We start from the raw sequence: 17,294 nt of genomic DNA on the forward strand, positions 1-17,294 counted from the left end.
AAGACATGAAATTATATTCCTTATGTATCTTGTGAGTTCGGTCCTAGTTAGCATTTTGACAACGTTGGATATACAAACATATATAATAATAATTAATAACAATAAAAGATGAAAGATTTTCGTTATTTTTTGCGATTAAAAAATGAAGGGTGGGCGGAAATAACGTGCTATGTATAGGAACACTCGAAATCTACTATATACACCAGAGCTACTTCCTAGGTTCTTATTATTTTTACTTATTTAGAAGTTAATAAAACATCTTTGAGGAGCTTATAACTTAAGTATCAAGCTTATACTTATATAGTAGTACTAGTAATTAGGTACTTATACGCATGTGCGTGCGACAAATTACCGATTTTTTTTTATTTGTTACTTATGATGTGGACTTATAATGCTGATAAGGCGGTAATGGCACACGCGCGTAAGTACCGCTGTTGTTTATACACGAACCACGCCGCGGAAGCAGTCCAGGTCACCGATTGGTATATTAAAATAATAAAATCGGCGTTAGACTTTCTGGAACCGACGAGGTAGCCTTGACGACGCGACGCACCATAACACACCATTACGTTATGTTCTTATGTAGAGTAGTTACGTGTTCGTTCTGCCATCGCACCTTAACACGTTTTGTTAACAATTAAAAATGAATAACAGCTCGATAAAGTGGTAGGTCGCGTAATTTTCGTGATGAGGATGCGAAACGTGCAGGATGATCAAACATCGCAGTATTTAATACTTAAACCATAATATTTTTAAGTTACATGTTTAATGATACAATAGTTAGATATTTTTAAAATCGTTTCAATATATGGTTATTTTTTTTCTATAGCTATAGCAAATATGGATGGTCGGATGGATTGGCTTTTTTTGGTCCAGGGTGCAAAATTAAGTAGGAACCCATTGAAATGGATCCATTAATAATGTTTTTTTTTTTTAAACTTATTAGGAATAAGGATAATCATAGAATAATTCTACATTACAATATTAAGGGTAAAAATTTAAAAAACAGTTCTAAAGAAGTAAACGTAGCTCTTGTGATGCAACTCGATATGTAACACCCTGCAGGGCTATTCCACTCAGATAGTCACTTTGGTAAACATATCCAACGCTTGGTACTGCGTAGATAGTCTAAAGTGTTCGACGCAGTAGTAAAAATTGTAAAATCAAAATACTTGGCGTGTTGTAGGTGGAAAGACCTTTCTTCGTGTTTAAATAATTGAAAAGAACATATTATTTTTCCATAAATTATCAACCCATTTGGATTTGAAAAAAAACTAACATTTGCTTATAAAAAGATAGGTATAACTGATGGCTAATTATCTATACAGTTTGTGATTGAGCTATAGTTGATGTTAGTTGCATAATTAATAAGAGTTATATAAATTATAACTCATGAGCTCCACCGGAAACTGTATCTCGGCCAATTGAGGGAAAACGTAAAAATATATCTCGTAGCAGATTTTTGGCGTTGATGATGGTACTCGTCACGAGATTGGCGGTTACGCATGACACCGGAAAATGTACTTTTTAACGATTGTTTGGTGGTTAACGGATAAAAAAATAACGAAACAAAAGAGTAAAAGACTCGGAGCGGAGCGGCGAGCCGCTTGGCAACATCGCGGACCGTCGCCACCGCTGCACCGAAAACCGGTCTTCGGTCGTTACAGGTGTGGTGGCGCGTCACGACGGACAGGTACCAACGACAGTGGGGGCGCAGAAAGCGAACGGATGCGGCTTTGGTGTTGATGGTTGTGGTGGTGGTGGCGGCGGCGGTTGGAGGAGTAATAATTGGTGACGGTGAGGCGGCGCGCAACAGTAACGACAACGTCGACTCGGGAAAAAAGGTGAGTCACTCGGCCGCGTCGCGTGTGTGTGTACCTGCGCAGGTTGCCCGGTGAGCGGCGGCGGGACACCCGCCGCCCGGTGGGGGAGTACCGAGTGTAGCGGTCGTGGTGTGTATACACACGCGAAAACATTCCTCTACAACTGCTACACCGCTGTCGCCGCCGCTCGTATCGCACCACGATAATATTAATAATAATATTATGGTTATGTGGGCCTTTGACGGGTTCCATCCGACTATAGGTTACCTCTACGGCACCGCGACACAGCAGCCGCCATCGTCGACAATAGCAGCCGTAGGACGTTAGGTGAGCGAAATCCAAGATTATTATTATTATTATTATTATTGTAAATTGTTTTGTTTTCGAAACGATTTGGCGAAGTGACCAAACCGGTTGGTCGTCGGCGGCGGCTGAGGTTCGGTCGGAGCGCGCCAAAAGCGTTGGTTCCCGGCAGCAGTCGTCGTCGGCTCGGCAGTCGGCAATCGGCCGCGCACGACTTCCGACCGTCGCGACGTAGACGATACGATTTTTATACCTAAACGGATAATACGCGTGATACGCGATCGTCGTCTCATCTTTGCAGTGATATTATTTGGATATTTCAGTTGTCGTCGTCATGGCGGGCTTGTCGCTAAGGAAGCCGTGCGGCGAGAAGGAGTGCCCCGAGTACCACATGTGCCAGCCTCACGATCTCCAGTGCTACCCGTGCCATTCGTACTGCAACGAGACTTCGCACAACTTTGACGTCAAAATATGCCAACAACAGTGTCAAGGTATATATTATATTATAGTTATTGAGCATTTGAGCTCTTTTTGCAGACGACCTTCTATACTAGGTTTTCTTTACGATCGAGGTACATTCGGCGCCATTTTAAAACGTTTAGGTACTCTTTTTTTGGCCACCTGAAATTTTCCGATAAAACTGATACGTATTAGGCACTCGAACACAGATGAACGCGCCCGTTTCTGACCACAAGTATACATTTTACGCTCCAAATATGCGTTAATCATACATCATAGTTAAGCCATTTTATCGTCTTCCGTTATGGAGCGAATCACTGGAACGTATATTATATGAATTTGCTTTAATTTATTTATCCTATCCATACGATCGCGGACTTTTAACGCAGAATATATACAGTATATTGTGTACTTGCAATGGCTGAAACGTATTCTAGTGTAATTTTTAGTACATATTCACCATATAGTATCTTTATAAATCGTGCAAGACTGCTATAACGATTATAATTATAATTATTTATCGTCAAATATTATACAATTTGAATTATTATAAGTGGCCGCCTTATTGTATAGTGTTGTTACACTTACTATTAAAATATATAATAAGTAATTCGGTTGCCGACCGTGCAGCAGTCGTTTGTGCGCGCGCGAGGTCAACCACCAAACGTCTCGCGTAGTCGCGTCCTTTTCTCGGAGAAGGAACAAATTAAAAACCCACTCACGTAGTCGATGGTACAGGCGAGGGGAGAACCTTAAAATATTATTTCTTTCACACCGACTTTCTACTCAGGAACATCGTCCATAAACCATAATATTCGCCGTATTCAACCGCACGCGTGTGTGACATTACCTACGCTACCTCGCTTCTACGAATATTCATTAGTTCTGCGGCCGACACCGTCGATGTTCCGCCATAGCCGCTTTCTATCACGACCTAAGGAATCTGCTCCTGCAAACTCACAAAAACCGCCAAGACCATCAACAGGAATCGGTGTGTAGTACCTTTGGGTGGGTCCCTGGATTACCGTATTTCGTATTAATATTATCATATTCCGTTGTTTATACTTTATATTCCATAAGATATTGCAGTGCATTTAAGTTTTTTACTTTTTCCCATCACAAGATCACTTCGATTTCACTTCACTCTTCAGCGCACTTTCCAAAATGTCTCTGAAATAATTATTGTTAAAACGTTCGACTCGTGCTAGGTATAATATAATATTCTTGTACACATAATTATTTTATTTTTGATAAGTCGTTTTAGTGATATGCGTATGCGACGTATATACGAGTCGATTTAGTCAACAACGTTGTATATGTATAGGACGCGATGATGATGACGATGTACGTGATCGTGGTGTATAAATACAAATTGAAAACAACACATTCTTTAAACGATCGTCCGTATAAGACGGGTTAAGGTTTTTTTTTACCAACGATTCCTGTTCGTGCTATAGAGCAGTCTCTTTCTATTATGTAATAATAGTACCTACGTATACACTAGGTATACATATAATTATAATATTTGGACACTGGTAGAAGACAATAAGCGGCCATATTCGTTTAATGACCTAAAGGTATTCATATGCACAAACCATTGGAATGCTACACGCTCTATATAAAACTAATATCATATATAATATGTGTTTAATAAAAACCGAAAAAGTGTAACTCGTGTGTCATGTATCATATGATAATACGAGCAAACAAACGATTACTAGAAATTCCGATCGCAAGTTCGGATTTTGCGCGTAAATCTGTACTAGTACCAATCTATGTAGGTAGTATAAATATGTATGACGCAGACCTCCTCGAACCACAAATATATATAAAAACCTATTACATAGGTGTATCTATATTATATTATGATAATATAATATATATAATATATTTAGTAGCGTAGCGAAATAGGTTGGTGGTCCGGCTTTGTTACAGAGTTATGTTGTTTTTTCTTCGTATGTCCTTGGTTATGATTCGAGGAGAACAATCTTGAAAAGAATTCGGTACCTACCTCTGCTTCAGTATTGTTATTTGTATTGTCTGTAAGGTAATAAATAATGATTTATAGTACCTGCAGCTCTATACAATGTTTTAGGTGCACACTCCCACGTCAAATGCTCCCGCAATAGTATAAATAATATTACAGCATCGAGGAGACGCGGGCTCAAATTTTCAAAAACCCTCTGGTAGGATACCGCGAGGTAACCGATCGCCGCCGCATGGAATTAATTTAGTACGATTGTAGCCACGGTGGGAAAAATCAATTCTTTTTCGACTTTAACGACTCCACTACCACGTCTGTTAAATCAATGATAATATATAACCATGTGACCCGAAGTTCTCTGTACAGAGATTATTAATTTTCTTTTTCATTTCGCCGATCGTGGCGTATATGCAGTATTATGTTTTTAATTTGTGGTCCGTTATGATTAATGCGTGTTGTTTTTTCTACTATTCATTTTGGACGAAATTATATTATTATTATTTAACACATTTATAAGTATTATATGTGTTATTAGTAAGTAATAATATAATATGTCTGCCGGCACGACTGCAGCTCTACTAATTTTCGTCAATATAGTTAAATTGTACCTGCACTCTTATTTATTTGGGTTATAATGTATGATTTCAAAAACATTGTGGTCTTTTATCCTTTCATGCATTATGGTTTTATATATTATGCCGTTATGAGTTGTAGAATACCCTAACATGGCCATTAGCTATGGTTACTATAACCACTTGCCCCATATCCTAATACCCATACATAATAATGATCGAAGTTGTGTGTGTTTTTTTGCCACTATAGATATATATATTTAAAGTTTTTAAGTGTATTTCGTCTACATTATGTTGGGATACGTACACAGTAAAGCGTTTTATAAGCGGCAATAAATACATTTCATCGTGAACTCCTTCATTGCAAAATATAATACAATTTTTATATTTCAGTCATTCTTGTAGAATTGTTTCCAAGCTAGAGTTCATACTAAAAAAAAATATCACTGACGTCTACTACTCTACTGTGAAATAAAACTAAAAGATAAACTACATGATACATTTTATTTATTTAATTCATAACGTCCAATAGGCTGAAAGTATATATAGGTAACAGATTTAATTTAAATGTTTTATACAAATCTGTTTACTTATTAAATGATTAACTGTTTCAATTTCAAACGCGTATTATTAGAGAAGAAATACAAATTATTCAATTGATTATTATAATAACTTCAAATATGTTTATTGGACTATTTAAGACAACACTTTGTTTAAATATTTGACTGCGTAGAAAGTATTATTTGTACAAGTTTACAAGTAGAATACGAAAATTAATCTTATACAATAATTCAAGACACAACACATTATTAACATTATAATATGAAACATTATTCTAAAACTTAATACAAATTCGTTTTCTATTATTTTACACCCAGAGAAATTAATAAATTAAAGAGAAATATTAATATCTGCAGTGATATATGCGCTGAAAAAATATTATGTTATATTCATTTTTTAAATTATAAACTTGAAATAATTTTTAGGTTTTCAGTATTTGAGTATACATATTTTATATAATTCATTGTGCGTTTTTTTAAAATATTGTGTACCAACGTCCGTTGTACGTCATGCAATATTTTTCACTCCGATTCTGTGAACCGTGAATTCACAACTACATAACTGTTTTCGGATGTTCGTGATAATTTTCACAATTAACTCAAAATGTACAACTTTAGAAGACATAAATAATTCATTCATTACATGCAATGCTATGAAACAAAACAATAAATTATATAGAATATACATTATTTTATACAATAAAACTAAATTAAAGGTAATTTTATTTTATGCTACATAGCAAAAAAAATAAACCTCTGTTTTATAATTAATTTTATTGTTTTTTTTATAGCCTAACAACAAATTACTGAAATCTGAAATAACTTATAAGATTTCATTTTATACACAATCAATAATAATAAATATCTAATAACATCATGATAATTTATTATCCTATTTATACAATATACAAGATGTAACAGATAGAACTGACTTTTGGAATAACTATTGTTGAAATTAATATTTTTTATTTATTTATTTTGTTCATTAAGTGACCTTAGCGCTGTATGTACATTTTTTTTATGTTTGTTTTTTAGTACTGAAAATAAAAAATTTTAATTTAATAAAAAAATGTTTGGATAAATTCAAAATAGGGAATCTGATTATAAAAAAAATTTCAATGGTAAAAAGATTTGTCTAAGTAGGTATGCAGCTTATTTTTTAGATTTTTTTTTAAATCCAATATTTATTTGGTTAAATTAATTTGGAACATGATGATTTTTTTAAAAATATGATTTTTGAGAATTTACTGACATGAGTATATTTCTTAAATTGTTTACATAATATCATATAATATTAGCAATTTTTGTCAAACGTTGAATTAGCATAACTTTTTTTTGATCAAGTCTTTCTGTTGCACCCTGTATACATATTATGTAATACATATAATATACAAGATAGTCCTATCCGAGATGAATTCTGAAATACGCTACTATTGTAATATTCCCTATTATAAATTATAACATGAAACATTACTCGAGCAAAAATAATATTAATAAGTATATGACTTTATGAGGTAAGAAAAAACCTATGCTAATCGAATGAAATTAAAATATTATGTAGGTAGGTAGGTACAGAAACTTGATTTTTCTAGTATTACTATATGTTACTATATGAAAATATAGTCTGCGGTATTCCTTGTATTGTAATATCAGTTACCTAGTACAAAAAGAATTTTAACGTTTCTTGAAATCCGTTGCCGATAAAAAAAAAATTGTAATTTAATATATAGATTATACTATTTATCTGTGATAACGAAACGTGTTTTAATTTACTAACTACGAAGTACGAATAATCTATTATCGACGGAAGAAAACACGTAATTTTCGTGTCAATTCGCTGTCTCGGATCGACAATATTCTATGATGTCGGACTGACCAAATCGAATATTTTGATATTTTTTCGACCAAATAATCAAATATATTTTATTAGAATATTATCCTAATTTATTTTTTCGCAACTATATGTCGATCAAACATTTTGTTAACTTAAATTCGACCTGCACGTATATTATCGTTATTCTTCTTTAATGTTCTATCGTCTAAATTAATTAGTCGCAACATGTGTACAGCTGCAGCAAGTCGTAGCCATTGTTACCTTATTGTATAGGTATAGTTGCTAAAAATTAAAAATCATTGTGTCCAAAATTATAAAAAAAAATTCTATATTGCTTTGTTGCATACCGTGGTATAGTCGTATAGATACTTAATATACCATAATAATATAGTATATCACATCTTTTATAGGATATGCACGAGCAAAATATATGTATTCAAAACTTGACAAGACCTGGTGACTGGTGAAGATGATAATACTTGTATTAGACACCCCGACATTTTGGAAAAAGCAATATTGTTACATTATTGAAAATGATAAGTAAAAATAAATAGTAAAAAAAGATGAAAATTAATAGAACAATATTGTTAATATTTAAAGAGGATAACCGAAACCAGTGATATAACAAATTTACTCACGTTTCGTTAAATTTCGCAGGTCGTGATGCCTGGGCCGGGTTGTGAATGATATTTAGGGGAATATCTGACATGTCTATAGAAATAATATTATTATATCTGACGTAGAAGATTATTCTGCATTACAATCAGCATTAATGTATTTTTTTTTTTTTATAATACGATTTTAAAAAGAAAAATCCACCCTGCGCGTTAGGTCTATTTTAAGTTTTATATTAATTCCCCCGCTTCGCGTGACCTAATTCTGCCACAACGTCGTCTTCCTACATATATACTTGCGGTACGTGACTGTGTACATCTATTCAGGCTGTGACTTGTTGTCGTACGAGTATAATTATTATACCATGTCTGTACCAGCTGCAGTTAGTTGACCCAAATGAAATAGTTGACGTATTATGTTTATTGTATACACGGATATCCGAAGCGATGAAGTCTTCGTGTACATACCTATATATATTATGTATAGGGAAATCAATTGGATCGACTACTGTTAAAGCAATTCGTGTTGCTATATTATGATATACATATACCACCGCATATTATAATATGCTTGAGTGAGGGACGTGAGGGTGTTGCTGGGGCAACTATAAGCTCTAAATCGGCCAAACAAACGCTCAAGAACATATAGATAGAAAACAGTATAGGATATTACACCCAGAAGTTTGAAACGTCTGTGCGGTCTTAGAGTTTTTATTATAATTTCGTTTTTTTTTTTAAATTTTTTATTCTATATACTTACCTACTTATTACTCTTACACCTACCATCGTCGCAGAACGTGCTTTATCGTCCGTAGGTATATAATATAATATATATTATATTATTATGTTTTAAGTACGTGTTTTTTTTTACTCCGCGTCTGAGCACGTTATATCAACTCGACCGTGTATACGTCACACATATTACATATTATTATTTAGGTATACCTAGGTATACGCACGTATGGTAACTGTAGAGTACGTCACTTCTGTATAGAGCACCATCGTTTATCCCAAAACATAATATTGTATTATGTCTCTCTCTAAAATATGTATATAAATATATATCTATATATAGACTAACGTGATAGTCGCCACGTATGTGTACCAAAATATCGTATCCGAGTAGATGAAATAAGATGACATATATCCATATACGCTATTACTTTTCATAATAATTCTCATAACACGCGGTGCGTAAAATATTATTATAATAATATTATTACGACGGATTTCGGGCGGGCGGATGGTATAAGGCTGGCCACGGCGAAATCTGACACTCGTACCGGAATACGCGAGTACCCGCGGTGCAGAGGACACATGTCCAATAATAATAATAATTGTAAATTCTGCAAGATAATTGAATTTTTCTTACATAATGATGTCTCTAACATTACGACACACTCGTCTGTCCCACGGAGGGGGGAAATAGGCGCGTAAAATGAAATACATTGTTTTGAATATAGGACGACTGCTCAGACGACAATTCGCAGTCATCCATATACAAATATAATTTGTTCGATAGACGGCTGTTTATTAATTTATCGTTTTTGAATTTTTTTCCTGTGTAGATTACATACACGACTACGTGAAGCATTATGTCAAGGATAGTAACATTCAAGGTGAGCGTCTGCTTGTACAATTAAATTATAAATTTATAATGTAGTGGTGTTTACAAGGAAATTTTCGATTTTGATTTTAAAAAATGTACATTTTTTCCGATCCGTGTGCAGATGTGCTACAAGAGTTGGAGACCCTGAAATCGTTGATAATTTGGCTGACGTTGCTGGTGATCGTCGCGGTCGTCTTAATGTCCGTCATGTTGGCGTTCGTGTGGAAACGCGAGAGGAAGATTCCGAAGCTCAAGAACGGAGGGAAAGATTCATACTTCAAAAAAAAATTGGCTTTTCTAAAGGTAAAACAAAATAAAATATAATTTATTACGTACAATTTTACGTAGGTGTCGTGAAAAATGTAACCGAAAATATATAGACGTGTATGTCGGTTCTTGATAGATATAATAGGTATACGGAAAAGTAAGAATACCTACGTGATGAATTAAAAAACCTCTTTATTGTCTTCCATTTTTTTCCTCTGAAATATACCGTCACTTCTAGGAGGGTGTGTCGTCGTGTATCGTGTTGTTATTATTCTATATCGCATCGCATATAATAAGAATGTTATTCATTCTGCCCGGTGGACAGGTAATATGTATTACTACTATTACTATGTATTTCAAAATATTTGTTTGGCTGGGAGACGTGACGTTCACATCATTATACCTCCGCAGAGAGGAGGAATATATTGTTGTAATTACATGTACATTCGAATCTATATGTATTATACTATATTATGAAGTATCACGAAGTGCATGCATACACAGTAGGTGTTATGTGTTGCAGTAATCGTGTTTTTATGGTCTTTTGTAACGCATATCTGTATAATATGCCTCTGAAGCTATATAGCTTCCGTTCCTCTAGTCCCGGAATGGGACCCATATAAGACTTCTCCCGATAATGGGTGGTCGTTAAATCGTAATTATTGTTATTGTTTTTTCACGGCGTACCTACCATGCTTTAAAACGAGTTAAACGACGGATTGATGAAGGAAAATTAAACTTATCGAAAAATAATTTTTACAATAACGTCGAATTCCAGTTTTGCCTTGAGTCGAATATTGCACTACAGCGCTATGTCGTCGACAACAATAATATTTTAATAAAAAAATAGCGAACAGTATAATGCCATCAAACCGAGCGCATACGAATAAAATAATAATAATATATTATTATTAATAACGATTACAAGGTTTTATGCATTTTAATGCGGGAATACAATATTAGTCATATTATTACCCAAACGAAATTATAAAATATCGTGTTCGGTTACATACAATATGACGTCTGAAAGGTAGAGAGACGCGATCGGATATATGTAATAGATTTTTAATGTCATACAGAAGTTATCAAAAATCACGTCTCGTTGACTCAATTTTAATGTATACATTAAAATATTATTTATTCCAGTCGTCTATCGACTCTCGTAGTCGTTATGCGTCAATACCCGAACAGTTTTTAAATGTATGTTATTATTATACCTATATTAATATTGTATTTTATTACACGTTAGAACAACTAAAACGATGGAAATATCGTCGAGCCTATCTCGGCCACAACTATTTAATAAACATAAATACATAATTATGCATATTTTATAACATATTATGTGTACGTTGTTTAATATGTTTTACTTAAATAATGATATATTATTGTACTGATGCTCTTGTATCGGGATGTTTATGGTTATTATTGAGTTGTGTTTGCAATATATGTCGTTTCGATACAAAAAAAAAAGCCGATGTAACGCATAATATTTACACACCGTGTGTAGTATATGTATAATAATATTTCGAAACGCATGCAGTTGTATAGGTTTGGGAATGGGAATATAAAATATAAGTTATTAACATAATATGTATGTCAATCGTATATACGTATATATATGTATATTATGTGTAATGTGTGTACGCACTATAGAATGCCCATAGTCGTAGGTGGATTTTTTCTGCCTGTGAAATATTTGGACGCAGACATTTTATTATATTGTATTATAATTAACTGCACGGTTAGAGCAACCACAATTCCAAATTTCAAGTTCGTACGTTTAGTAGTTTTTGAGATACAACGATCAATGAGTGCGTGGTATTTGACATATTATGTATAATATGTATATATTATTTAGATTTTAAATCCGTTCGGATGAAAAAAAACTATACTGCTCGTCACCTCGCTCATGTACAATTAAATTGTATTATATATATATATAATATGATATTTTAATACATTTTAAGCTATTACAGTTCTATGTGCAATATTTATTAAATATAATATTTGTCTATCTCAGCATGTATAGTTTTACCCATACATTCCTAAATTGATGCACACGCGCCCAAAGTGCAAATATATCAAAATTATCTTATACATCCTTTAAATTTGGAGCACTATACACTAATTTCCGTAAGGCTACTGACAAGGCCACAAGTCAACGGACAACTACAGTAAAAACTACAACAGTATGCATTTACAAAATATGTATACCTACTATATACATTTTTGTATAAACGATGAATTAAAATCTTTCGGTTTTTTTGTGGAAATTTTTCCATTTTTCTCTTGTCTCCGCCCAATGACTCAGTAACTATCCCAGGTATGGTGCTATTTGTATTCTGGTGTGTGATTCAGTTGTCTTTTGGGACCTGGACAAACTAGTAAACTTCGAGTTAAATATTTGAATAAGAATCTTGGTATAACTTTAATAGTTCAAATAATATATTTTTTTAAATTGTTTTTGTGTTTTTTTATTAAATTTAATTATTTATACTTGCAGACCGTTCATGTAGTATATTAGCTATGACACGTCTGTAATTTTAATTGTTAAATAAATTATAGAATTAAAGTCTTTTAGTTGGAGGTGATATATTGTATATACCCACCGTAAATACGACTACGCCATCTGAGTTGTGCACCTGCTGTCGCCTACTCTAAGGCGTATATAATACTATATTATAATAACCCACAGGGTTCGTATTCAAGGAAGATTTATCCAATTTTTAATATTTATAAATAGCTTGATCTATTAAAACACTGATTTAGATAAAATGTTAAAGGCTGATACATCAAAATTATATATTTATATATAGTAATCGATCAAACTTAAATAAATAATTTAGGTTTGTTAAGTGGAGGGGAAAATCTAGCCTTAAAAATTTCCCCTGTCTTATATCTATACTGCAATATGCATTTATAATTTTTCTTAACGTTGTGGGTCATGAGATATACCTATTTAATAATAATATTCACAAAACCGAGAAATAGGTACCATTTAAGTACTATTTATTTATTAATCGTGCATCAATAATATTATTATACCGTACTCGAGTATATACTAAAAATCGTTTGTGTCTTTGTTTTGCGCAGTTCAGGAACAACACGGTTAATACGGTGAGCGAGACGCCGTGGACGGTGGCGGCGGCGACGAACATGATGGCCGCGCAAACGACGGACGCCTCAAAAACGTCGTCCGCGAGCTCGTCGTCCGTCAACCGCACAAGCCGCACGACCGTCTCATCGACGTCTACTTCGTCGACCGATAAGCTGCCTTGCGAGGACGCCACGCTGGTGACACAGGAGTTCACCGGCTACGATAATCTGGGGCTGTGCAAAGTGTCGCCCGTGCTGAGCAAACCAACGGCCACGATGAAGATGTACGGCGCTACCGACGTGGATCTGCTCCACCGGTACTCACCCTAGCCGCACCACAGATCCGACCGGCCGCAAATCACCGTCGCCGATACGACGTGTCGGATTGGTATAGATGTTCGACGGGGTGCGGATACACAAATACATACACGAATGGTGAAATGGAAATACCGCCGCATGATGAAGTGAAGCGTGGCCGAAGAAACAAAATGCCTCTGCAGAGTACCTACAACTACATAATATTATACTGTGTTTTAGATATTGTTATCTACGATCCGGCCGGACTTCCGGCCACCTGCTGTCATACAGTGCACCGCGTAAACACGACGAATGCGGAGTTAGTGCGAACGATTTCTATTCCGATGACCATTCCGTTCGAAATGCGACGAAATCTAAGTCGTTTCTTTTGCATTCGTCGTGTTCACATGTAGTCCGCCGTGCGTACGATTCCACGGAAACTTGTTGTAGTCTGAGAAACGTGACCTACATTTTGTACTCGGTAATATAATTAGAAATTTATTTTGATTTCACAAACATTTTTTTTTCTTTGAGAGAGAGAGAGAAAGAAATGTAGAGTTTAGATCTGTGAGTGATATGTGTTTAGTAGTTTTAGAGGTTCCGGAAACCGTTCCTGGAACGTTAGGGGTAATCAGTCGGATGTTGTCAATTTTGAAAATCTCGTTTTATGTTCAATATTTTTATCGATACAAAGTCTTAGAATAATAAGCTCACACGCGCACACATATACAACGCGTTAATTGTAGTTTTTTTGTGTCTATGTTTAATTATTATTCGTTCAACTGTTATATTATTATTATTATTATTATGATTATGTTTTTTAAAACGAACTGCGCACACTACTATTACAGTATTATCGGCGACGCTCGTATCGCGGTCCAAGTACTTAAATCTCGTTCTCGTTGTTGTTATTGTTTTTATCTTTCTTTTTTTAATAATGATATAATGTAGGGTATAGGTGTTTTAAGTATTATATTTTGCGACCATATCTAATTTATACGTTATGTCTTAAAACTTTGTTGTAGATACTTAGGGTAGTCAATATATTATATATATAGTGTTAGCAATTAGTGTATAAGTTAGGTTAAGTCGTGTTATGAGGAGTATGAAATAAACCTTTGATCAGTGAACCCCGTCCAATAAACTTTAAACAGTTTTTAGATAATTTTACGCCGCGCTCGTCCACATGTCTATATATGTATAATTGTTGTACCTATATAGATGCGCTGTCGGCGTAAAGTTGTAAGTTGTCATCAAACGCCGTTCGTTTGATGTTGTACATAAATAATTATGCATTTTTTTATTCAATTACATAAATTGATTTTTTTTTATATATTTTATAAAATATTACCTATATTTCTTGTTGTACAATAGAATTTATATTTTATACATAAAACCATAATTGAGTGAACTAATATTGCATAACAATTATATACTTTACAATGTAATTTTATACTCAACGACATAATGTTTAATTGTTTTGTTTAAACTTCGTGAGACTTTGAATAATATATTATGTTGTGTATGATGTTTTTAGATTCCACAACACAAATAACGCACATTATTAAAATGTAATTATATAGGTAGATAGATATATTATTAACTATAATAATATCGTGTATAGGTGCATTACCCGTATTAGTATTACAATACATATTTTTTAGCAAGTAGTTAATTAATATTTTATCGTAGGCACATGCATACTACGTATTGTAATATAGAACCGAGACAATCATATCATATAATATTACTTAAGTAGGTCATCAGATATTTAGGTGTGGATATTATATTAGTATCTGTACGTAGTCATACCTACTTATATATATAAACTATAAATATTATATTTATATAAGCTATATATATTTGAGTAATGTCAAATTGTAGAAACAAATTCGATTAGAATAATATTAGGATAATAATATAATATAAATAAAAATAGGTTCAATTTAATATCATAGAATATTTGTAACGTTCTGGATACGTAACGGTTTACGATTATCATGAAAAGTGTATCAAAAAGCAATAATTCTATGTAAGCATATTTTATAGGTACCTTAACGTGCCTTACGTATTTTTGAATTTTGTATTTTCTTTTAAAATGGCATTCGAGTCGAAGGCTCTGTGTGTTCGTTTTCACGTGTAATTTATTATTATATCTAATATAAATTAACATAAATAAATAATATTCATATATATTTATATACATACATATATATGTATAAGTGTATTGCTGTATTACGACAGAACAATCTGTTCCTATTTATTTAATTTTTGTACGAAAAAAAATTATATCATGTTGTATACTTAAAAATACAATTTTTTTGTTTTTATAAATATTATCTCCTCTACTTTTTTTTTGTTTTTTATTTTTATTTTTATTCTACTCTGTAGAGTCAGGCCATCAGGCATGCCTGCAGAATTTACAGCAGTACTCACCCAGAGAAAACGCCGAGAAAGAGAACCGCAAGAACTGACTCGTCATTTATGTCACCCTCGGCGAATTTTCCTTAGGTTAACCCGGTGAACAGAGCACAGAAACGTCGAAACTGGTAGAGTACGAGCATAATATAATATTGGCATAGCCAGTCGAGTCTGAATCGCTATATATGTATAAGGTATAAGGTAGGATAGATCGGACATCTGCAGTCATCTCTACATTTTTAAGTAACATTAATATTTGGATTTTTTTTACTATGTAGGTAATAATTACCTACTTAGTACTTAATATCATAGATAAATCATGATAATTCAATCGTTTCAACACGTACTCTGCTAATCCCGTGATCTTCGATAATAAATTACGCCCTCAAAAACAGGGTTACTCAGGTGACTATAGTCCACTGTATAATCAAGGTATTCTGCAGTGTTTTAACAAACCTTATACCTTATATAAACGTTATACCTATATCGAGTTCAATCGTGTTAGTTCATGAACGCAGGTCATTTAAGTTCCCAGGACCTGCAAAGTATAGCTTTGAATACTTTATTTGTATCTATCAAATAATACACGGTTCTCGAGACCCCAGTTCGTGTATAGCATAGGTTCTTAACCGAGGGTCCATGGAGTAGTTGTGAATTTTTTTAAATAATAACCCAAAAATAAATTTGTTTCGATAGCGTTTTTAAGATAACAATAATAATGTCTTGCCCGCATTCGGCCACTTGAAAAATGAGTGATCATCATCACTTACTCATTGTTTTCTTCATCGGCACGCTTTGACATCAAAAACTCTACCAACCAATCTAATAGAAGTTATGACGACTGCGGTGTTCGCTGACGAAGGCTTATCCGAGAGCAGGCTGTATCCAGGGCAATGCAATTTTTGATTCCATTCGCTACTTACCTATCTTGGCGAGTATGGATTTTCCACAATGGTCACAATTAAAAATAAAGCGAGAAATCGATTGGACATTAAAGACGATTGCGCGTTGCTCTGTCCAATACGGTCCCAGATCTCAAAGCAATATTGCAATAAAGACAACAACAAGTGTCACATTAAAAAATATTATTATAGTTTTAGTAATTAATAGTATTACGTATTAGATTTATCATTAAAAAATAATTCAAACAAAAATTTCGTTTATTACGGGGTCCGTGATTATATTTTATACTTCAAAGGGGTCCATGGCCCAGAAAAGATTAAGAACCTATGGTGTATAGTGTAATAACGCAAAAATTATATCAAATTAAATTAGAGAGTGTAAGATAAAAAATATAAAAATTTGATACGAATAACAAGATAATATATAGGTTATAGGTTGTTATTAATAGTAGTTATTGTGTTTAAGTAAATGCTAGGCAAACACAAGGGACACAAGCCTTGAATGAATGCCGAATTTATTATAAGTTATTAAGATTTGCGAAATTACCTT

At 33.5% G+C, this 17,294-nt stretch overlaps 1 protein-coding gene across 1 annotated transcript; it reads left to right on the forward strand.

Moving 5' to 3' along the window:
• Window positions 1-1,845: 1,845 nt before the first annotated feature.
• On the forward strand, window positions 1,846-15,345 carry LOC107161497 (uncharacterized). Its single transcript, XM_015507928.2, has 5 exons — window positions 1,846-2,150; window positions 2,450-2,617; window positions 9,718-9,768; window positions 9,880-10,061; window positions 13,122-15,345. Exons 2-5 carry the CDS (start codon window positions 2,461-2,463, stop codon window positions 13,452-13,454), a joined length of 723 nt encoding a protein of 240 aa, XP_015363414.1. The 5' UTR covers window positions 1,846-2,150; window positions 2,450-2,460; the 3' UTR covers window positions 13,455-15,345.
• The last annotated feature ends 1,949 nt before the right edge of the window (window positions 15,346-17,294 follow it).

Source organism: Diuraphis noxia, unplaced genomic scaffold, assembly GCF_037042655.1.
Source record: "Diuraphis noxia isolate RWA-SAM2 unplaced genomic scaffold, SU_Dnox_SAM2 contig0004, whole genome shotgun sequence".
NCBI lineage: Eukaryota > Metazoa > Arthropoda > Insecta > Hemiptera > Aphididae > Diuraphis > Diuraphis noxia.